Raw genomic sequence first — 24660 nt, forward strand, 5'->3', positions numbered from 1 at the left:
CATGCACGCTCTGACTAGGATGTTTTGTAAACTCTTGGTGTTTTTGTGTACCACTTGGGTTCAGATGCAGCCGTAAGAGTTTGCTGAGTCGTTTTGGCTGCACTGTCTTGTGAATTGCAGTCTTGAGGTATTCAGTTGTGGAAAGAGATTTGCAATTGCTTTTGATGATGGTGTTCTGCAATCTCTGGCTCAAGAAAATTCAGCTGCTTTTTTGCTGTAGTTGGTGTCTGAAAGCTGCTGGGTCCTAGCAGTTACCAGCCCCAGTGTGGCCCCACAAAGCAGGACCTACTTAAAGGTGGAGTGGACAGAGGATGCCTCTCTGAGTGGTTCTTAAACTGAGGCTTAAAGAGAAAGGAGGATATGCAGAGTGAAGCAAGGGATTTTAGAACTAGGGAACAGAGGCAAATTAAAATATGAAGCATTTTCCCATCCACAATGGCAAAGATTGGTGATGATATAAAGGGAAAAAAACCTTCATATTCAGTTTAATTTTCTATGACTCCAGAGAGCAATTTGGCAATGCAAAGATGCAGCTTTGTACTTAAATCCTACAACAATTATTCTTTTAAAAATCTTATTCAGCCAGGTGTGGTGGTGCACGCTTGTAATCCCAGCATTCGGGGGGCTGAGGCCTGAGGATCGCGGTTCGCGGACAGCCTCAGCTACTTAGTGAGGCCCTCTGCAACTCAGCGAGACCCTGTTTCAAAATAAATAATAAAAAATAGGACAGGGGCTGTAGCTTGGAGGTCAAATGCCCCTGGGTTCCATCCACAAACCCGCAAAAATCTTATTCAATTTTAAGATGTTATAAAAATTTTTCATTATAACTAATAGCTAAAAAGGATGGAATTTTTCACATATTATCCTTATTGACATTTAGCCTTGAAACTTTCCATCATTTTTATAATATTTCCAATTAGTTGTAATTCCATAACAATTTGATATGTGAAATCATCCACTTATTTTGCATCATTCCTTTTAATACTTGAACTCATATTTCTATTTCTCTCCAAAGAATTGTGTCCTTTATCTTGAAAGTGTTTGTAATGATCCCTGTATTAGTCTTTTGTGCTGCTATAACAGAATTCTATAGACTGTTATTTATAAAGAATAAAAATGTATTTTTTATAGTCTTAGAGTCTGAGAAGCCCAAGATCAAGAGCCTAGCACCTGATGAGGGTCTTCATGCTCGATCAGCACATGTCAGAAAGCAAAATGGCAAGAGACTGCACAAGAGAGCTAGCCAGCAAGGGCCAAACTCGCTTTTGCAACAAACCTACTCTCAAAATCAGGAGCCAACTCGCAAGATAATGGCATTAATCAGGTCTAATCACCTCAAGGCTTAATCATCTCTTATAGGTGATATCTTTGTGTGTGTGTGTGTGTGTGTGTGTGTGTGTGTGTGTGTGTGGTACTGGGGTTCCTGGAAGCCCTTCTACCTCTGGGCTACACTCCCAGACCTATTTTTACATTTTTATTTGGAAACAGGGTCTCCTCAAGCCAGCCGCGCAGCTGGCTTCGAACCTGCAAGATCCTCCTGTCTCTGCCTCCCAAGCGTGGGGATTACAAGTGCGCACCACCACGCACAGCTGGTGCTATCTTTTAATACAGTGTTAGACTGGAGATTATACATCTCCAGTACATCTTTGGGTGATGCTTTCAATTCATATGAGTCATTATCATCATATTTCTTAGCAACAAAATTATACTAATATAAAGTAGTGTGGGGGAGGGGGGGAAGGATCCTAGATGTTGAACCTAGGGGTATTCTACCTCTGAGCTATACCCTTAGCCCTTTTTTTTTGTTGTTTTGAAACAGGGTCTTCCAAGTTTGTTGAAAGTCTCCCGATATTGTGAAGCTGTCTTTGAACCTATTATACTTCTTTGTCAACCTCCCAATACTTGGATTAGAGACATGCATCACTGCACCTAATTAAATTAAGATTTTTAAAAATATATTTACAGTTGGGTGTGGGAACCAATGCCTGTAATCCCCAGTACTTGAAAGGCTGAGACAAGAAGATCCCAAGTTCAAAGTCAGTCTCAACAGCTTAGTGAGAGCCTCAACAATTTAGTGAGATCCTGTTTCAAAATAAAAAATAAATAAAATAGGGCTATGATATAGCTCAGAGGAAGAATGCCGCTAGGTTCTATTTCCAGTACAGTATATATATTTTCCATGACCATAAGGTCAAGGGTTTTCTTCTAAATTATTATTTTAGAACACAACATAAAAGTTTTTAAGGAATATTACAGATCAAAACCATAATAAAAATATAAATACATCTCATATTCTGATAGTCATTAAATGTGGTAATTTTTTAGAAGGACATCTTTCATGTGATGGAAGGGCTTTTCATTTTATTTTTGCATTTTTTATTAGTTCATAGTATCTAAGGACAATTATAAGAACAAAGTTAATTGTAAAATCATGGGAAGAATTGAGTAACATAATTACAGGATAGGAAGGGGACTTACAAAGTACATTACTGACTTATAGTGTATTAAATACAAAATAACCTACAACACTCACTTTATCTAAATATTATAGATAAGTTAAATTAAATTTAACTATGAATGTGGGCTTATGATATTAAAATATTTTGGCTTGAAAATGTTCATTAGTTTGATTATTAGAGAAAGTATAAAATACTAAATTATGACCATTTTAATTCCTTTGACCTGAACATGCAGCTTTGATCTATCATAAGTAAAAGTGAAAATTTCCTAACTTATATCCTTTATGGTTATATAAATTTGCATTTTCTAAATTTTTATATAATTTAAATCATATAATATATAGTGATTTGTGACTGGCTTCTTTAATTCAGTCATAATGTTTTCAAGGCTCTCCCATGTTGAAATATTACTTTATTGTTTATTGTATAATATTTTATTATGTGGCTATAATACATGTTTAATCTATTAATCAGTTGATGGATATTTGGGTTTTGAATACATTCCTAGGAGTGGAATCATTGGTCCTTTTATAATTCTCTGTATACTTGAGAAACTACCAGACTAATTTTCAAAGTGACTACCCCATCCTTATCTAAATAGCAGTAGGGGAGGGTTCTAATTTCTCCACATCCTGGCCAGAGTTGTTATTATCTCTTGATTATGGCTACAAGGCGTGAAGTAGTATCTTAGTGTGGTTTTGATTTGCATTTCCTTGGCAATTAGTGACCTCAAGCATCTTCTCCTCTGTTTATCAGTCTTTTGTTTACCTGCTTATAAGAAATGTCTACTCAGATCTTTTCCTATTCATGTGTATGTGTGTGTGTACGTGTGTGTGTGTACGTGTGTGTGTGTGTGTGTGTGTGTGTGTACATGTAACCACAGATTGAACTCAGGGTGTTTTATCTACAAGCTACACCCACAGCCATTTGTTTTTTAAACAGGGTCCTACCAGATTGCTGAGAGTCTTGCAAAATTGCCGAGGCTGATTTCCAGCCTCTGATCTTCCTATCTTAGACTCTCAATTACTGGGATTAAAGGCGTGTGCCACCATGCCTGGCTTGCCTATTCTTTAAGTGGGGTTGTCTTTATATTATTGAGTTAGCAGAGTTCTAAAAATATATTCTAGATGCAAGTTCTTTATTAAATACTTAATTTGAATATATTTTTCCCATTCTAGGGGTCACGTTTTCATTTGCTTGATACTGTCCTTTGAAGCAGAAAAACCTGTTACTTTAATGAGGTCTAATCAATTTTTTCTTTTGTTGTTCATGCTTATGGCATCATATCTCTGAATCTACTGCCAATTTTGACACCATGAGGATTTACTCCTATGTTTCCTGCTAATAGTCTTACAGTTTATCTTTTATAGGCCTTTGTTAGTTGATATTTTATGTTGTATGAATCCAACTTAATTGTTTTGCACATGACTATACTGTTGTTCCAGCATTATTTTTAGAAAAGATTATTCTTTCCCTATTGAACCATGTCAGCACCGTTTTAAGAAACAGTTGACTGTAAACACACAGGTTTGTTTATAAACTTTGAATTATATTTCATTGACCAATATCCCTATCCTTTTGCTTTATTTTCTTTACCAGTATTTTTGAAATCAGAAAAGAAGTTCCTTCAGTTTCTGGAAATTCCTTATGAAATTTAATATTAAGTTTTCAGTTTACACACAGAAAACAACTGGGATTCTGCTGGAGGTTGCATTGATTCTGTTGCTTAATTTGAGGAGTACTGCAATCTTTTTTGTTTTTTTGTTTTTTTGTTTGTTTGTTGTTGTTGTTTTTTTTTTTTTTTTTGTGGTACTAGGGTTCCTGGAAACCCTTCTACCTCTGGGCTACACTCCAAGACATAATTTTTTTATTTGAAAACAGGGTCTCCTAAGCCAGCAAGGCTGGCTTTGAACCTGGGCGATCCTCCTGTATCCGCCTCCCAAGTGCAGAGATTACAAGTGTGCGCCACCATGCCTGGCTGAGTACTACAATCTTAACGGGATTATCTTCTGATCCATAAACATGGGATATTTTTCTACTTACTTGTGCCCTCTTTAATTTCTTTCAATAATTATTTGTAGTTTTCAGATTATAATTATCTACTTTTGTTAAAAAGTTTTAAATGTTTTATCCTTTTGATGCTATTATAGGCAGTTATCTTGATTTCATTTTTCTGTTGTTCATTGAAAGTATATAGAAATATAGCTATGTGTCACTTAGCAATAGGGATATGTTCTGAGAAATGCATTAAGTGATTTCATGAGTATGCTCACACAAACCTAGAGGATATAACTTAACACATACTAGGCTATATGATATAGCCTATTGGTCCTAGGTTACAAACCTGTTCAGAATAGTACTGTGTTGAATACTGTTGATAACTATGACATTATGGTAAGTATTGAGTGTCTAAACATAGCCAAGCGTAGAAATGGTACAGTAAAATGGTATGAAAGATAAAAAATGTACACTGCATTGGGCACTTATGACGAAGAGTTTATCTTCATCGTCTGGTTAGACTTCTACTGCAATATTGACCAGAAGTGACTAGATGGCCTTGTCTTCTTCCTGATCTTGGGGAAAGGATCGTTCACCATTATGTACTGGGTTGGCTTGGTGTTTCAGTGAGCCTTCTGACTGCTGGGACCCAAATCACCTGACCACTAGAGGAAGGAATATGTATTTGCTTACAATTTTGGGGATTTCAGGGGTTTGGTTCATGTCAGGCTGGGTTACGTGGGCTGATCTCAGGGCATATCAGCAGGGGGCAGAGAGAGGGAGAAAGAGAACAAATATTTTGCTCTCACATCATGGAGGCCAAAAGTAAGAGAGGCAAGCATGGGAATCCAAAGACACAGCACAATCCCAGTACTACACCTAGTGACCCATTTCCTCCAACCACACCCCAGCACCCTAGGTTAATACCCAATAAAGTCATCACAGTGAATTTATCTACTGATGAGATTATAACCCTCATTGTATCAACTCTGAACATCAATACCTGAGCTTTTTAGGGAACATTCTATATCCAACCATAACACTTGAGCTTTCTCTAAATGAATTTTATCAGGTTGAAGTAGTTCCCTTCTATTCCTAGCTTTCTGAGTGTTTTATCATGAAAATGTACTGGAATTTTTCACCTTTATTCTGAGCCTATCAGGACAATTGCGTGAAACATTCTTGTGTTTTGTTTTATTCATGTGGTATGTTACACTGATTTTTCCTAAACTCATATAAATTCTTTTAGGAGATTGCACAAAGCTCATGCTACAAAAAAGCATATACATTACATTTACTATCTATACAGGTATCTTTTTCAAAGCAAGTGAATGTTTGGCTTGTGAAAGGAAAACTGAAGGAATAATAGCAGTTGAGTACATTTTTTACACAAATGAAGATGTTTTTCTTTCAGTGATTGCTACTAAGAATATTAAGATTATTTCCAAACTTGGTTTTCCTTTACTTTTTCTACTTTATGATCCCCACTATTTTTTTTTAATATTTTGATGAAATTTTCATTTTGAACCATATAACTTTAATCAACTTTTGTTTAAGTTTTAGTTCAAAGCAATTAAATAAATAGGAAGTAAACTATACTCATGGGCCTTTTAAAAATCAACTGTAGTCTTTGAGCATGAAAGCACTACTATTATTTGTGCTACTTTGAGCATAAATAGTGATGATGTACTTCCTCTTTTTTCCACATTTAAGGGTCCACCCAGAAGTTTGTAGCTATATTGAGTTCCGGAAATGTTCTCATACTTTTTTCTAGCCTCTGATATAATCTCTTAGCATAGTTGGTTCAAGACTCATGTTAAGTGGGCCCAGATCTTATGTTTGAGCCCATTACAGGCAAGATATCTTTTTGTTTCCTGACAACAGATTGCATCCCAGGTCCCAACCATCTGGCACCTTCTTGCCATTGCTCCCCAAGTGGTGTGGGCTAGAGAATGCAGGCCATGTAATGCAGTCAGTGCCTTTTGCTGGACAGTCGGCCACAGAGTGCTTGTCTCAGGAAGGACACCCTTGTTGCTTTAAGTTCTTAAATTTAACTAGAATATATTTGGTGAAGGTAAAACAGTTATTTTTAAAATATATTATTCAGGGATCACAAAAGCACTTTCAGAGATTAAAATAGTCTAAACAGTATGTAATTTCAGGGTTTTTAAGATCAGCATGGAATTAGCATATCCAGCTGGATATAAAAATGACACATAATACAACACCCAGTGTTTTCTTCCCAACAAAATTGGTTTCTTCTACATACCATATGCTTTGTTTTTTTGTTGTTGTTGTTTTGAAAGAAAGAAAAACAGTATTTTATAACCCCTTCTGAAGGAGAAGATCCTTTTTGGCGTTTCAAAACAATTGTTGTGCATTTTAAAAGGCACAAAGTGAAGTTTCCTTAGTTTGTGTCAGAATTGGGAAGCAGCAGGAACAGTGGTTAAGCTGTGATTCCAGAGTTAGTCTGTGTAACTTCTTTGCATGTCAGCACTCCCCTTCTGTTTAAAGGAAGATTAAAATAGTACTACTTCATAAGGGAAAAATTTAATGAGATAACATACATAAAGGGCTTGGACAGTGACTGGCAACGGAGTGCTCATCAGTGTGAAATGACGCCTGTAGTAGTAGAAATGGGCACATACCAGAACTGCCCATCTGACTCAGAGAAAAGTTAATGAAACAGAATCAGTAACAGCTGACACAGTTTTCTTATATCAGGCCTCTTGCTCTAAATCACCTTATTTCCAACTTTGTTGATGGATTGTAAGTTATTTAATATCTTCAGAGAATTCCCTTCATCAGTTCACCTTAAAATAGGGAAAGGGAGGGAAAAACAGAAACCCTTTTGGCCTATATATGTAGTTCCTATACATTTAAAAGACACTTGGAAATTGCAGGTGTTCGCTTTTAGGTCATTTTGGCAATTGAAACCATAGCAATTATTTCCAGAAGCCTGAAGGAATAGCTGTACTAGGTTCTGAAAGCCACTGCCTAGAAACTTTGGTGTGATACCAGACCTTTGAAGACTAGTGTTCACATTACAAACAAAACTTACATAAAGATCTGGGTCCTAAAGAGATGTATTACAGGACTTCCTATTCTCACATATCTGGAAGCCTCTCTGTTTCCTGGTTCAGCCATCATGACCTATGGTGGAAAGGAACTATGGGAGGCTTTTTCCTATCATATCCCATCTTCCACTTTCACTTCTGATAACCAGTCATCTTTACCTCCAGAAAATAATTTTCTTTTATATATGTGTGTAGTATCTTTTTTTTACTTAATATGTGTTTACTTTTATCATTGTAAATATAATTATTTTAATCTAAAATCATTTGAGCTTGTATCTTGTGAAAAAAAATGTGGTATTAAATTTATCTTTTTATTTTATCCTCACCCTTTAGGAAAACTACCAGTTGTGGAAGAATAATAACCAAAAATCTGAGTAGAAACATGAACATTAGAAATACTTAAAATACTGAAATATAACAATGTTAAGATTAGCTAGTCCTGCTAGAGCTATAAAAACTAAAATGGAAACAATTATTAAAGGTTTCATGTGGATCCTGGTTAAGAATAAAATGCTTTTCCTGCTATCTATCATAATAGATACATATGTCTTTCTTAATTCCCTGTTCTCTCCAACCTTTGCTTTTAACCTCAAGAAACTAATAATTTATAACTTTATTATTGATAGGAATAAAATTTTAAAAATCTTAAAAAATACAGCTTCCCAGATTTCCTAGAAATATTTCTATTGGAAATACCCGCCACCCAGTGAACTGAGGCCAACAATCCTGAAAGTGCTCTTAAAATCCTTTCAGATTCTCTACCAAATTTCAGTTCCTCCTGACTAAATTTGCTTTTTCACAATCACTGACATTTAAGATAATTTTAATATGTTCAGTCTAGTTTGTTATTCTAATTGTCATCTTGATATAATACTTTTTCTATATTTATTGCAGACAAAAAGAATCAAATTCTGGATTCATTAGCCTGAAAAAATATATTCTTTGTTCTTAAAGATTATAAAGGTGATTTTAAAGGCATTTCTTGTGAGAAGATTGACACCTACCTATGTTTTTTTTTACTGACTCAAGTATATATGTGTGTGTGTGTGTGTGTGTGTGTGTGTGTGTGTGTGTGTGTGTTATCATCATCATGAGAAATGTGAAGTCAGGTATTCTTCCATTACAGGAATTCTTTTTGTAATACTTGGAGTATTCTGCTGAGTTGTGATCTTCTCAAGATGTATAGTCTTCACTCATTGCTTTATTTCTAGAGTGATTATTTATATTGATTTAAGAGCTATTTCCTTATAAATTGTATGAGTCCAGAAGATTTAAAGTTAGATTCTACTTGGATTCACAGTACTTTGCAGCTGGATATCTGATACAACTATCTCTTATTTCAGGGGAGTAATTGAAACCCAGGAAGGTTAAATGATTTGCTTAAAGTCATGTAGTTTAGGTAGAGTCAGGGGTCATTGAGATGTAAGTCTAATGCCCTTTTTAAGTCTTGATGTGCAAGTTGAAATTTGAAGGCAATTTGACATATAAATAAGAATATATATTCTGATCTTTACCTTCTTTCCCCCTCCAAAATTTAAAAATCCTTAAAAAGGATGATGTTAAGAGTCAAATATATTCAAAATATTTCTGTTGTTGATGTGAAAGCATTTTCCCACTATATTTGTATTTTGTTTTGAGAAATTCTAGGTCACTTATATAGCTTGTTGCTCTGTTGAAGTTTAATAATTTTTAAAGTTTACTAAGCTATATGACTTTCAAATTTTTCTCTTAATTTTGGAAAGTCATTGTGGCCCATTTTTAATAATTAGTTTCTTAGCATTATTAATACCCTATTTTATTGAGGGTATTTTCTCTAACAGCCAGAAATGACATCTTGTACCCTTAAAATAACACACAAAAGAATTCTGGCATAGAATTCCAGTGTGTATTGGAAGGTCTTATGGATTATGAGCTGTTTGAATCAAGCTTGAACTAGTATCTTTTATACTCAGACTTTAATTTTAAAACATTAATTTGATAAGGCTTATTTAACTATAATTTTTAATCCAAAGTATATAAGAATATATAAGCAAAGTTAGTATACCTAAGTGAATTTATGATTTTTTTTGGGGGGGGGGTGGTACTGGGAGTGGAACCCAGAGGCTTTCTACCTCCAGGCTATGCTCCCAGACCTATTTTATACTTTATTTGGAAACAGGCTCTAAATTGCTGAGAGCCTCATTAAGTAGCTGAGGCAGGCTTTGAACCTATGCAATCCTCCTGTCTCACCCTCCCAAGTACTGGGATTATAAGTGTGTGCCACCATGCCCGGCTGAATTTATGATTTAATATAGTCACAAACTATTGTTGGGCGTGGTGGCACACGCTCATAATCCCCGCACTTGGGAGGTGGAGACAGGAGGATAGCTCAGGCTTGAAGCCAGCCTTAACTGGCTTAAGAGACCCTGCTTCCAAATAAAAATACAAAAGATAGGTGTCTGGGAATGTAGACCAGAGGTCGAAGGGTTTCCAGGAACTCCAGTACCACCAAAAAAAAAAAAAAAAAAGTCACAAACTATGGTTGTGTTTCTTTCACATCAAGCTATTGTTGTCTTCCATGTGCTTAAAAATTCAGTATTCCTTTTTCACTGAATTATGACAATCCTCTTAGGATTAATTCCTAGCTTTCCACCTACTCGATTAAACTCTAGCCTAAAAATAGAGAAGCCAAAAGGTAGAAATAACCCAAATGTCTATTGATGAATAAAATGTAGTTTATGAATACGATGAAATATTATTCAGCCTCAAAGACAAGTAAAGTTGTAATGTTTGCTACAACACATATGAATCTTGAAAACATTATATACTAAGTGTAATGAGCCAAACACAAAAGGACAAATACTAGATGATTTAGTCAGTTAGGTACCCGAAATAGGAAAAATTCATAGAAACAAAAGTACAATATAGGTTTCCAGGGGCTCAGGGAATGAATGAATAGTTCGGAATTTATTTACTATTAAATGGTACAGAGCTTCTGTTTGGGATGATGAAAAAGTTCTAGAGATGGAGAGTGGTAATGATTGCACAACATTGCACATGAATGTACTTATGCCACCAAATTCTATACTTAAAAATGGTTAAGTTAGCCAGGCATGGTGACACACGCTTGTAATCCCCGCACTTGGGAGGCTGAGACAGGAGGATTGCACAGGGTGAAAGCTATTTAGTGAGGTTCTCAGCAACTTGGTGAGACCCTGTTTTCAAATAAAATATAAAATAGGTCTGGGAGTATAGCCTGGAGGTAGAAAAGCCCCTGGGTTCCACCCAGTACCACACACACACACACACACACACACACACACACACACACACACACACAATGGTTAAGTTGGATCCAGTACTTGGAAGGCTGAGACAGGAAGATCACAGGTTCAAGGCCAGTCTCAGCAACCTAGCAAGGCCCTCTGCAACTTAGCAAGACCCTGTTTCAAAAAAAAAAATCAGGCTGGGTGTAGCTCAGGGTGGACTGCCCCTGAATTCAATCCCCAGCACCACATACACGTACACACACATGGTGTGGTAAACTGGTAAATTTTACATTGTGCACACTTACTATAGTTAAAAATAAATAATTCTGCCCTGAGTCAGCCATGGAATGAAATAACAAAACAGTCTTTGGAGCTCAAGGTTTGTAGTAAGAAGGGACCCAGCCTTCTGCCACTCTGAATGGCTCCTTCATTCTCATGCCAGGGAGAAAACACAGCTGTATTTACTTTTCTAACCCCATCTTCTATTTTGAAATATAACCTTCTTGCAAATGAGAGCCAAGGTCAAGTGACACAGCTTTCTGCTCACCTCTTCAGTTTGCCAAACATTGTTTTTCTAGTGGAGTTTTGGGTTAGGTGCAGCAAGTGCGAGTAATACTATCGCTCCTGAGCCTTCTGAATGGAATTGAATTAGTCTGCCCTTCATAATGTCTGTACTCAACTTGGTATGGCATATGTTCTCTCATTTTCATCCATAAATGAAAATCCATAGTTGTATACTCACTAGCTATAATATCTCCAAGTGTGTGGACTATTCCATGCAGCAGATTCAAGTTACAAAGAAAATAAGGTTTTTCTGCTTTCATATTTTTTTATTTCTTGAATAATAACTTGTTTTCTTAGATTAGAGAGGTATTTATGTGTAGGGTGAACATGAGATCCTATTGATATTGCCTTTGAGTTCTGGCTATGGATTGGACAACTCTTAAGTACATGGTAAGGATTATATAGTTATGTTTTTAATAAAAATGGTAGAATAATAGCAAATAAGTAAGTTTTCAGTATAAAGAGCAGCAAAATGGATTTAATTTTTGCCTCAAACAAAAGCCATAGCATAAAATAACTGCATTTCTTCTTTATCATAATATTTAAGTGTTTATTTAAATACATACTATACTTAGAACACAAGAATTTCAAATGTTCATTGTATCAAAATACAAAAAGCCATAATTAGATATTATTAAATATTTCTTGATTTAGATTTACTTTTTTGTGTTTGTGATTATATGTTATATTATTTGTTTCTAGTCCATCAAAATTACAAAAGTTATGTCTATATATATATAAAATTAGTATAAAATTAATATCTGTATTTATTTTAAACTTTTAAAATAGAAACTGTTCATTTCCTCTTATATATGCAGGCAGTTGAGGTATTTTATTCCTTTATAAAATAAAATTATTTGAGTGAAATTATTATTCAACATTCTGTGGAGATATACAGATTTCATTGTTTTTCTCTGAAATTATCTGGAAAACATCTTATTGCAGTACATTCTGAAGAATTCAAATACTATATAAAATAATTAAGGTTAAATAAATGGGAAGCTAATTAGAATCCAGTATGACTACTAAGGAATAGCAAATATGTTAGACTTGTGGTAAAGATAAGAAACTTGCAGAATTTGTGCAGAAAAGCTTAAGCTGTTTTGTAACCTTGGCTATGCTTAGATACTGTAGTTTTCTAAACATGGCTATATTATGAAGGCTAGCTTGGTAGATTAAATCTAGTTATAAGGTGCTTGGTTGTACTGTTTCTTTAGACTCTTTTCCTGTAATGAGTGGCACAGTCTGTTTGGGGACTTTCATTCTGTACCCTAGATGACACTTGTCCATTGAGAAATCGCTAATTTTAAGTCCTTTTGATAATAACAATTTTTAAAAACTCAGACAAGTAATGTTTGAAGTTATTCCCCATGGTGCAGCCTTCCCTAGAGACACTTAACTAGTTCATCTCAGTTAGACTCATAAAGAACATTATTCATAATTTCTAGGTAAACATAGCAAAACATTTTTGTATTAAATTATAGTATATAAAATTTGCAATATATAAAATATTAGTAGAGCATTAGGTTTAGGATAGGGTTGAAGGCAGGGAAGGGGTTAAGTTCCAGGTTTAGAACATGTCGAGTTTAAGATGGCCTGTGGAATATCCACAGTGAAGTATATAATAGGAGTCGAACGTGTGTTAGAAGCTCTAGATAGAAATCTGGACTAGGTGTGTGTGTGAGTGTGTGTGTGCCAAATGCACAAATGTACATACATATCTACCTGTTGGGAAGTAGAGGAATAGGGCTCTAGGTACCATGGATAGTTTACCCAAAATAACGTGTTTCCAGTAAGCAGGATCTTTTAGTTAGCTTTTGTGCTGCTGTGAACAATACTTGACAACAGCAACTTAGAGGAATGAAGGTTTATTTGGCGCACTGTTTCAGATTTTCAGTCCATGTCCAGCTGCCTTTAAAGCAGATACATCATGGTAGCAGAGTATGATGGTGAAAAACTTACAGTCATGGCAGTCAGAATGCTAGAGGGTGGGAGAAGATAGAGAAATGAGGGCCAAGGACAGATACAGTTCTCAAGGTCAGATACAGTTCTCAAGGTCAGGTCCCCAGTCGCCCACCTATCCAGCTACACCTATCTCTGTACTTTGCTATATCGGAGACCAGACTTTCAACATGTGAGTTTTGGGTGGGAGTCTCTCAGTCTCTCAGATCCAAACTATAAGAAAGAATAAAGGAATGGAAATGGAACCCTAGAGAAGACCACTTCAGAAATAGGCAAAATAGTTGGGCATCGTGGTGTACTTTTGTAATCCCAGCATTCAGGAGGCTGAAACAAGAGGATCATGGTTTATGGGCAGCTTCACCTACTTAGGCCCAGGGTCAGTAAGACCCTGTTTCAAAAAAAAAAAATAGGTCTGGGGGTGTAGCTCAGAGGTAGAATATCCCTAGGAAAAAAATAGGCAAAAGTATAAAGGACAAATAGAAGACAAAACTAAAAAGGTGGCACAGAGGCTAAGAAATAACAACTCAGAGACGGAGTCACTGGTTTTAAGTGCAACAAAGAGGTCATGTAAGATGAATGCATCATCATCGTCTGATTTTAGCCAGAATGAGTATTAACATCCTTTGTGAAAGCTGGGTCAGTAGAGGGGCAGACACAGAAGGCAGATCGCTTTGAGTGAGTGGAAAATGGCCGACAGCAAGTGACGCTGTCTCAGCCTGAATGTGCAAAAAAGTAGAAAGATTGTAGGTTAAGTAGATAGGCTAATGTGCAACATAGACTTAAGGAGGACACTTTTATGTATTTTTTATTTTTAGTGTGTGTGTGTGTGTGTGTGTGTGTGTGTGTGTGTGTGTGTTTCACTGGGGATTGAGTGCAGGGAAGTTCTATCACTAAGCTACATCCCTTAACCTTTTTATTTTTTATTGTGAGACAGAATCTAAGTTGCCTAGGCTAGCCTCAAATTTGCAATCCTCTTGTATCAGCCTCCCAAGTACTCAGTTAAAGGTGTCACTAGGAGAATATTTTTTAAATGGTTAATTACTTATAGGAAACATGGATAATTGGGAGATACTTTCTAATTGATGAAGCCACATCCTCATAGAGTAGGGAAGATTCCTCCAGTGAGGAATTGGCTTTGGGTAGGAGGATGGCTACGAACCCAGGAGATCCTCATTTGATAGTTCCTATTTTGTCAGAGAACTAGGAGGCTGGCCCTGCTGCCCACAGCAAGGAGGAAGGTGGGGTGTGGGACTAGAGGAAGGAAAAGGGAAGGTGACATGTGTTGTGAAGAACAAGGAGGAAGTATGAACTCTCTGGACAACTTTAGAACTCATGAATTTCTATAAACTAACTTTAAAACCATTGTTTTTAGGCCGGGCATGGTGGCGCACACTTGTAATCCTCATGCTTAGGAGGCTGAGACAGGAGGATCATGCAGGTTCGAAGCCAGCCTTAGCTGGCTTAAGGGACCCTGTTTCCAAATAAAATATAAAATAGGTCTGGGAGTATAGCCCAGAGGTAGAAGGCCCCAGGGTTCCATCCCTAGTACCACCAAAAAAAAAAAAAAACCAAAAAATTAAAAATAAAAAAACATTTTTTTAAATTACTGGGACATGTTTTTATACTCTTAAGTTCAGTATTAAACCAGGATTCCATGTTAGATGCACTGTTTCTCGCCTGTTTCCTTACCTAAAATGCTTCTCTTTCTGACTTCCACTGCACCCCCACTCTAGCTGGCTAGTATAGAAGATTTTCTGGCTTCAGACAAGCCCCTTTTCCAAGAATACATGGAACAGATTCCAGAAGCAAGTGGCAGCCTGCTTACTTCCCCTTCTCCACTTATATATATTTAGCTGGAGTTCTGAAAAGAGGAAGTCAGGAGAACTTTTTTCTTTAAAAGAGAAAAAAAAAAAGGATGAGAGAAGCAGGAAGGACAAGAAGGTGGATTCAGCAAAGGAAAAAGAAAAGCCGAGCGTGGTGGAGCACGCTTGTAATCCCAGCTTTTGGGGGGCTGAGACAGGAGGATCGCGGTTCAAAGACAGCCTCAGCTACTTAGTGAGACCCTGTTTCAAAATAAAGAATAGAATAAAGAATAAAAAATAGGGCTTAGGGTGTAGCTTGAAGGTAGAATGTCCCTGGGTTCCATTTCTAGTACTGCAAAAAAAAAAAAAAAAAAAAAAAAAAGTGGAGCCAGAATGGGAACTGAAATGATGTCAGAGCCTGAAGAAGGAACAGCAGTGAAGAAAAGGACTTCTCTCTAACTCAGCCTCTTCCTCTGGTACTCCAGCAGCCTCCTTGGGGTTGGAGTCCTCGCTCCAGGGGAAACTAACACCGGGGCCACAGGGAAAACAAAGGTCTCCTGTGAATTCATGTTTTCCCACTTAATTTATCTGTATCACTGACAAAATGTTCTGGGCTTTTGTTTGTTTCTTTGGCTTAACTCCTCAATTTTAAAAGCAAATCTTGGCTGGAGGTATAGATTAGTGGTATAGCATGTACTTAGCATACACAGCCCCTGGGTTCCATCTCCAGTACAAAAAAGAAAAAAATCAAAGATCAAGCCAGGCGTGGTGGTGCACACTTGTTATCCCAGCATTTGGGAGACTGAGACAGGAGGATCCACTTTCTCAGCCAGCCTCAGCTGCTTAGTGAGGCCCTTTGCAACTCAGGGAGACCCTGTCTCAAAATAAAGAATAAAACATAGGGCTGGGGGTGTAGCTCAGAGGTAGAATGCTCCTGGGTTCTATTCCTAGTACGGCAAAAAGATACAAATAAAAGTAAGAAAGATCAACTCTGAGCATCCAGAATATTCAGTTGCATCTAAAAATATATAACGAGTACTTTCAATGTGCCGGTACTGTTCTGGGTACTGGGTATTTAGAGAAAAATAGGAAATAGTCTCTCCCTCTAGAATATATACTTTCTCCTAAAGTATATGGAAACTATGACTTAGGACCTATTTAAGTGTAAAGAAACAATCCTCTGGCTTTTAATAGCCAGCTAGACATTTATTAGCAACTAGCTACTTAGACAAGATAAAAAGCACGAGTACTCCCTGAACTGTGCTCTAGTTGTACCACCTTCTTCTAACCTCTGTCCCCTGATGCTTCTAACTCAGATTTGCCCCTCTGCCTCACCCCACCATCAAGAAGCTGATGTAATGCAAGCAGATACCAGCTGAAGCCAGAATAGAATGGATAGCTATCTGGGGAGATAAAGTGACACTGTTGCCTGTTCAAGCTATTGTTCAAAGAAGCATGTCTTTTATTTATAGACATTAGAATTTAAAGGCATAGAAAGCCAGAGCTTTATATTACCTTTTCTTTTAGTAATGCACTTCCTGGAAATATGCTTGATGCAGCAACCTTCTTTGCATGTAAATTTCATACATTAGATGGGTATTTATACCTAGTTTTATGTTCTTTTCATAGGTGCCTTTGTTGTTTGGATTAAGGCTAGTTTCTAAATTTTAATGCATCAGTATTTTGCTCATAGTACACTATTTTATCTCTGAGGCATAGGTTGCGGACAAAAGCAGGTTTTAAGAGATGCCACTTATAGATGATTTTTATATTAATAAAATATTCATAATTTAGTCGGGTATAGCTAAGTAGGTAAGATCCCTAATTGTTAGCAAGTTTGCAAAGTTGGCACCTTTAAATAGATTTCATCATAGTTACTGGGCTTTTGTGCCAGGAAAAATATAGTTGCCTGTTCTTAAACCTGAATTTTCTTGCTTTCAAACACCCAAGAGTGAAGTTTACAAGGATGCTGCTAACCTTCTGTTACTCTCGGAAAGTGACTTCAATTTTCTAAGCCTTTACTGAAGAGTGTTATGTGCCTTGTATTCTTGGAGTATGTTTTTTCCTCCGTTCTTAGGAGATTTTACAGATTGAAATCCCTTGGTTCTTTTTTTTTTTTTGGTTCTGAGGGTTAAGCCCCAAGGGCATTCTACCTCTGATCTATACCCTCATCCCTTTTTATTTTTATTTTATTATTTTTTAAAATTTTGAAGTAGGGTCTAAATTACTAAATCTGCCTCATCCTCTCAAGTACTGGAATTACAGGTGTGCTCCACTGTGTCCAGTTTGAACCATATGAATCTTTACAGCCCCTCTACAAGAAAAGGAGGAAGCATGCTTATATATCTCTTTGAATTACTTAAAAGAAAGATAATAGCTGGGCGTGGTGGTGCACACTTGTAATCCCCGCGCTTGGGAGGCCAGACAGGAGGATCACGCAGGTTTGAAGACAGACACGCTGACATAAGAGACCCTGTTTCCAAATAAAATAGGTCTGGGAGTGCAGCCCAGAGGTAGATGGGCTTCCAGGAACCCCAGTACCACCCCCCCCCCAAAAAAAAAAGAAAAGAAAGATAATAGAATGTAAAGAACCAAACAGAACCAAACATCAATTCAGCCCCAATCCTTTTTTTTTTTTTTTTTTGGTGGTACTGGGGGTGGAACCCAGGGGCTTTCTACCTCTGGGCTATACTCCCAGACCTATTTTATACTTTATTTGGAAACAGGGTCTCACTAAGTTGCTGGGAGCCTCACTAAGTAGCTAAGGCTGGCTTCGAACCTGTGTGATCCTCCTGTCTCAGCCTCCCAAGCGCAGGGATTACAAGCGTGCACCATCACGCCCGCCCGGTCCCAATCCAATTTTTACAGATTAACTGATAAATAAGAAATAATTTTTACATAGAATTATAAAAACATGTAATTATAAAATTTATTTGTTGTAATGATATAGATAAGGAAAGTTATTTTATCCTCAAATTAAAAAATTTCACATGTATGCTCCTTTATAAACCATGTAAGAACAAATGTTAGTTTGAAAAAAAGGTATTAAAGCTAGATTTTGCAGGAACTTATACTCAGAACCATTATCACAGCAGCATTTCAATGAACAAGATTCATCACAAAAATAACAGTTATGCTTTATGAGCATAATATTTGAAGTAATTTCCTAAAATTTGGCTATTAACCAAAAGGTTAATTGATTCTTTTCTTTTTGCTCCATTGTGGTTAACATACTAATTCTTCCCCTTAAAGACCCATTTTATTATGCAAATGAAAAAATCACAAGACTAGGGGGCTGCTTTTTGCGGGGGACTCATGCACCTGTTTCAGCCCTCAGCCCCCACCTCGGCTTCCTCGGCTGCCAGGCTGGAGACTTACTGATCAAGTAGAGTGGGTGTGGGGTCCTTAAATTTTGACTCACATTTTCTTTGTGACTTACTCTTGTTTTGCCTTATAATTTCGCCCTTTCCAGCACTCAGCATGCCAACAGCAGCTGCATCATGGCACTTACCCTGCTGCCAAGAGGGCAGGCAGCCTCCTTGGAGACTAACGTAGCACTCCAGCCAACTGTTAAGAGATAGATGCTGGAGTCATACATACAGCACAGCTGAAATTCAGATCATTCTGGGAGGCATTTGGTAGAACACTTTGTCCGTGGTATTTTAAAACTAAATATATTTCTAAAAACTTTTATTTATGAAAAATTTCAAACATATGTAAAGGTAAAAGGAATACTGTGGTGCCGTCTCACATACCTTTCTATCTTTTCCCACTATGACCAGCCTGGTTATCTTGTTTCACTCTCCATGGTGTTTTTCCCATGGTTTTATCCAGACTGCTGCTAGATTCATTTTCAGGGATGAATTCAGCTTAAATTAGATTTACTCTTCTCTCTTCAGCCAGTCTGTAATATATTTGCTCCAACTCCTAAAGGCAAAAATCTTAAGTCCGTTTTTCTTCTAAATTAAGCCATAGCATGCTATTTGAGTGATTATGTTTAATACTATCCCATAAATTTTCAAGGCTTTGTTTGTTTGGTCACTCTATCTAAAACATTTCTGAAATGTGCAGGCTCTTAAAATACAGAGCATTAAAGATCATTGAGTCTGATTCTCAGTTTCATCACTGACTAGCAGTGTAAAGTGGGACAACTTTCTTAACCTTTCTGTGCCTCAGTATCTTCTTGTCTTGAATGTGGGACATAGCCCACAGGGCTGTTGTTAAGATTTCAGTGAGTGAATACATTTGAACAGCTTAGGCCCTGGCACAAAATAAGTATTCAGTATATGCTAGTGGCTGTCTTCATCATCATCTTCATCATCATCATCATCATCACCTTCTTTTGTCCCTCATCATTTATATTACAAAATAGCAGGCTGAGGCTCAGATGAGTGAAGCATCTCCCTGCAGGTCAGGTCAGATAGCAGTTTTATCAGAAGAACCTGAACAAGAAACTGCATCTTAAATCCTAGTTTTTACTGGGTCTGGTTTGATATAGTCTTGTCCTCAAGGAGTAATGCTCTGGCAGATAAGAATGATTTGTAAAGGAAAGGAAAGAAGATTAACAAAAGCATGAACAAAGGATTAAATATTGTTTCTAGTGAGTTAAGCCTTACAACTTGTGTGTTTAGAAAGCAAAGGGTTATGGGTATTACACGTCCTCTTTATTGGAGAAGGTGAAATTTTAGGAATGCTTCTAAGAAAGTGGATGATTTGGCTAACGAAAATTAACAACATTCTGCGCACAAGCACTAAAGAGAAGAAAGCTTAAGGATGGGATGAGATGAATAGATGTAGGGAAGATTTGCTCCTTAGACTAAGAGAGAAAGCCATGAAATAGGAAGGTAGATTATTTGAACCACCAGAAAATGTCAAACACAAAAGGAATTAATGGATTCTAAACTTTGTTTAAGACCAAATGGCAAATGACCTTTCTGAAGTTCTTACTAATTAACTTACTCTACGTGTGCTTAGCACTGTTTCACTTACTTACAAACATTAATCATCAGAACAATCCTGTGAAATAGGTACTGTTACTTATAGCTAAAGAAACTGAGGCACAGAGAAGTTAAATAACCCAAGGCAGTTGCTTAATATTAAACAGGAGATCTGGGATTTGCACCCCAGCAGTCCAACTCTAGAATTTGTGCTTTTAATCACTCTGCTGTGCTGCTCACAAGTAACTGAAACCCTAATGCATATGTGATCTTGGGTTTTTATGGCATACCTGAATATTACTTCCTTTTCAATTTCTCTGTACAAACAGCACAGTGAATCCCTTTAAATAGTCTGGAACGGTCATCGTTCCTCACTGACATCTGTGCTCTTGGCTGACCCTAGCATATCCAGTACTCTAAGTCCCACTTAGTTTTTAGGAGTCATTATCTCTGCACCACAAACATGAGTCTTTATGATGAACTTTATCAGAACAGGATATGATTACATTTGTTTTAGTAGCCACCCTAAGAAAGTATACTGCTTTTATTTTCCTATGAAATTATAAGACCACTCATGATAGACATGTGTTTGGTAACTTTATTAACTCAAGTTCATTCACTAAACAAGTATCTCCTGAGGGCCCCTGTCCAGGTATTGGAGATGCTTTGTGAGAGAATAGTTGCTTCTTTATCGATTCTCCGGGAATTTTCTCTTATGAGCTTCTTCTTGTTAGTTTGTAAGATATCATTCTTTCTCCCACTTGAAAAACAAAAATCAAGACACTTCTTTTTACTCCACATCCTTTTCAAGTACTGACCTATATCTCTTTTCTCATTTATAGCATAATTCCTAGGAAAAAAAAGTATGTTCTTATTTTAGCCTCCACTTTCTCCACCAGATCTTATCCAGCTCCAGACCCAAATCACATCCCCCTGCTACTAACTCCACTTGATATCTGTTAGGCACCTCAAACTTCCACGAATCTTCCTACCCTATCCCATTCCCTAGGCACTATTCTCATCATGACTATCCTCCTCATTGCTTAGGCCAAGAGCTTGGGATTCATCCTTGACTGCACTCAGGTTCCCATCTCCCAGCATCCATTCAATCAGCAAGTCCTATTGATTTTACTCTCAAGGTCTATCCAAAATTCAAGCATGTCATCTCACCTTTGCTATGACAACTCTGATCAACATACCAGTCATCTCTCTTCCCAGCTCTCTTCATGCTTTCCTTACTGAGCACACCCCTTCTCCACTGTCTACTGTCAGCACAGCAACCAGAGTGATTCTGGGAAGATATCAAGAGCACATCTCCTCTGCAACACTGTGTTCATTTAGGTTGTTTTTCGCCCATCATTCAATAATACAGATGAGCCTCAAATACAAAACATTGACAGAAAGAAGCCAAAAAAAAAGGAGTTTACACTGTGTGACTATGTTTATTTAAAATTTAAAAACCGTTAAGCCAATATATACTTTTAGAAGCCCGATAGTAACTGATGGGTCTGGGAGTTGATCATGCCTGGAAAAGAATACCATTTTAATCTTTCCTGAGCTGAGTGCTGTCTGCTTGTGTGTGTTCAGTTTGTAAAAATATAGCAAGCTGTACACTTGTGATGTACCCTTTTCTGTATGTATTTTATACTTCAATAAAAACCTTTGTAAAAATAATTTCTCCTACAGAAAAAATTTTTATATAGACTTAAAGACAATGAATCTATCGGCATTTATAGCCATTATAGTATAAGCTGCATGCACCAAAATTGTGTCTGCTTTCATTTACTCAACAAACATTAATGTTGGCACTGATCAAGGCTCTGACCAAGGCATTTGGAGTACAGCAGTGAACATGAGAGATATAAGCTCCTTCTGAATAATAATAGTAATAGAATAAATCACATAGCATATTATCAAGGTGCTGACAGCTACCGAAGGCGGAAAGTAGGAGTGGGGAGGCAGAGTGTGCAAGTGCAGGAGGTGAGGTGAGAGGTAGTCTACAGTTTTGAATAAGGTAATCAGGAAAAGCCTCTCTGAGAAGCTGGCATCTGGACCAACACTTGTCAGGAGGTGACGGGGGAGCCCTGTATGTATCTGAGAGAGGAAAGGAATGGATAGCAAAGGACCTGGGGCAGTAGTAGTTGGAGAGTGCAATAGCCACTGCAAGGGGCAGTGAGACTGGAGAGGACCCGCAAGGGCTTGACAGGCCTTTATAAAGACTAGAGTTTATTCCGTGTGAAGTTGGGGCCGAAGGTTTCTCACACACACACATGAGCTGGTTTGAATTAGATTTCAGCTGCTTATAGCAGGAGGTCATTCATTTTCATTTCTGTAAAGAGACTTAATTTATTGTTCATTCTGCTATTGGTGGGTATTTTGGTAGTTTCCAGTTGGGGGCTTGTGATGAGGGCTGCTATGAACATCCTAATACACGCCTTGATGAACTAGTGTTTACAAGAGATGCCAGTTTTAAAGAACTTGAACAAGCTCTATCATTTCTTCTCACTTTAGTAACTGAATGTAACTTAGCATGTGAGTTCCAGCAAAAGTCAGATGCTCCATGCTCATTGCACACCTTGGAGGTAAAGTATCAGGATAAAGTTATGAGGATGAAGCAGTGAAGTATGCATGGTGGAGAATACAAAGATATGTCAAACAGATCGCCTGCCCTCAAGGACCCTAGAGTCTAGCTGGAGAGAAGATCTATGAGCATGGAACAGCAATTAGCAAGAACACATTCAGTAAACACCAAATCCTAATATCAGAAGTAACTTGCCACATCAGCATTCTGAAGTGGGCCGTATCTCTTTGGACTCATGAGTGAGGTTTCAGAGGGAAGCTAGGCATTCAGTGGAGGCTGAAAGCATCCACAGGATTAGGAAAAGGAAAGACAGTCTTCTTGGACTTTATCTAGGCTAGGGAAATAACTCTTAATTACCAACTGGCATTCTTCCTCTGCGTGGCCAATCTGAGTAAAAGTAGAATCAAGGATTCATATTAAAGCCCAGCAGAGATTTGGATGGATATATTTCTCAAGGAAAGTAAACAGTTGCATTCAAGTCTGGAAGTATTTATATATTCCACATTTCTCAATCATTTTAATATATCGAAGCCACATTTACTGTTACTCAACCTCACAGTTCATACAGTCTAAGTGTTTTAAATATATATGTATTTTTAGACCAGCAGAGAAAACTCAAGCAGTGTGACTGTAGCAAGCCCTGAGACGGAGACTAAGACAGGCCAGACTCTGGAGAGCAGCTCGCTAATGGCCGAGCTCCTGAGCGACGTCCCTTTCACCTTGGCCCCACATGTGCTGGCCGTGCAGGGCACCATCAGCGACCTTCCTGACCACTTACTCTCCTGTGACATCAGCGAAAACTTATCCCGATTTTGGTATGATTTCACTCTGGAAAATTCAGTGCTCTGTGATTCCTAATTTTTTATGTCTGCTTTCATCTGAACAGCTTTAAGAAAAGAAATGCCTATTTTATTTAACCTGTGTGATGTTCAGTGCCATTTCAGTCTTTGAAGGTTCTCAGAAAAGCAAGGACCATAAAAGAAACAAAATAGCGTCCCAGTCAATGTTTTATTCTTTAGAATAAAGTACATTTGTACAAAAATTGAACTTCGGTTCTACTTTCCTTCCCTCACGTAATAAACATAAAAATGACACTCTGGGGGTATTTATGAAAGGAATAGATTGCTTCGGTCAGTCTCTCAAAATGTAATACTGCAAAAGAGAACTGAGACGTTTTTCTCCGGCACCACAAGTCCGAAGTCTGAGCTCAAAGTGAGTGTGAAGTCTCTTTTCTGGTTCAGAGGAAGCGTGCACTCATGGCATTCCCTTTCTCTTTCCACAGTGTTTATTCAAAAAAAAAAAAATGTGAAAGTCAACTTAATTTCTCCAGTCTCAAAGTAGACAAACTGATGTGGAAACATAAAACTTCTCTTAAATACCAGTGCTAGTTGGCCGATACCAGGAGTGGTGCCCGTGCAGGCTGTTTCTTGAGCGATGCACATCAGTTTCCTTAGGCCAGCGCTGTCCTCCCCGCCCTGAACGAATCCTATTTTTGCCTTTGTTCTCTGCCTCGCCGCCACTTCCATGCGTGTTCTTTGACCACGTTTCCAAAGAACTTTCCCTTCCTCTGCCTCAGCTGGCATTTACACTCCTTACCACATATGTTCCCAGTTTACGAAAAGATCCACATTTCCTTCCCAACCTCTCTGCCTCCTAAAGAAAAACATCTCATGATGATACATATTAGTGCTGATAACACCCTTATTTAGAACTTCGTTGGCCACGATACAGATGGAAATGTTTTTCTGTTATAAATACTGAATTCAGCTTGGTTCCAATTAGAGTGTAGGCAAAACACCTAGATATGACTTTTAGTTCTTGGCTATCCATTATTTATTACAGCAAAAACTGAAGAGAGCTGCCATTGGTCAATAAACTGTAAAGGGAAGAGGCAAATTATGATAGAGAATTTTCTTTGCCATGGGAAATTTATGTTGTATTTGTTGGTTAGTAGCAATATGGTTTATTAGTTTTGTACCAAACTCAAGTATATTTTTCACAAGGATAAAGTGCCATAGGAAAGCTAAACACT

General features: G+C 37.5%; 1 protein-coding gene across 1 annotated transcript in view; it reads left to right on the forward strand.

Annotated features, from left to right (window-relative positions):
* Positions 1-23486, forward strand: part of UMAD1 (UBAP1-MVB12-associated (UMA) domain containing 1) — a gene marked incomplete at both ends in the record, with an annotated part of 197001 nt that extends 173515 nt beyond the window's left edge. Inside the window, one exon of the mRNA XM_080700833.1 lies at positions 23229-23486. Coding sequence (XP_080556959.1) covers positions 23229-23486 — 258 coding nt within the window. The remainder of the gene's footprint in view (positions 1-23228) is intronic.
* Between the last annotated feature and the right edge of the window lie 1174 nt (positions 23487-24660).

This window comes from Muscardinus avellanarius, assembly GCF_963383645.1.
Source record: "Muscardinus avellanarius genome assembly, chromosome: 9".
Taxonomy (NCBI): Eukaryota; Metazoa; Chordata; class Mammalia; order Rodentia; family Gliridae; genus Muscardinus; species Muscardinus avellanarius.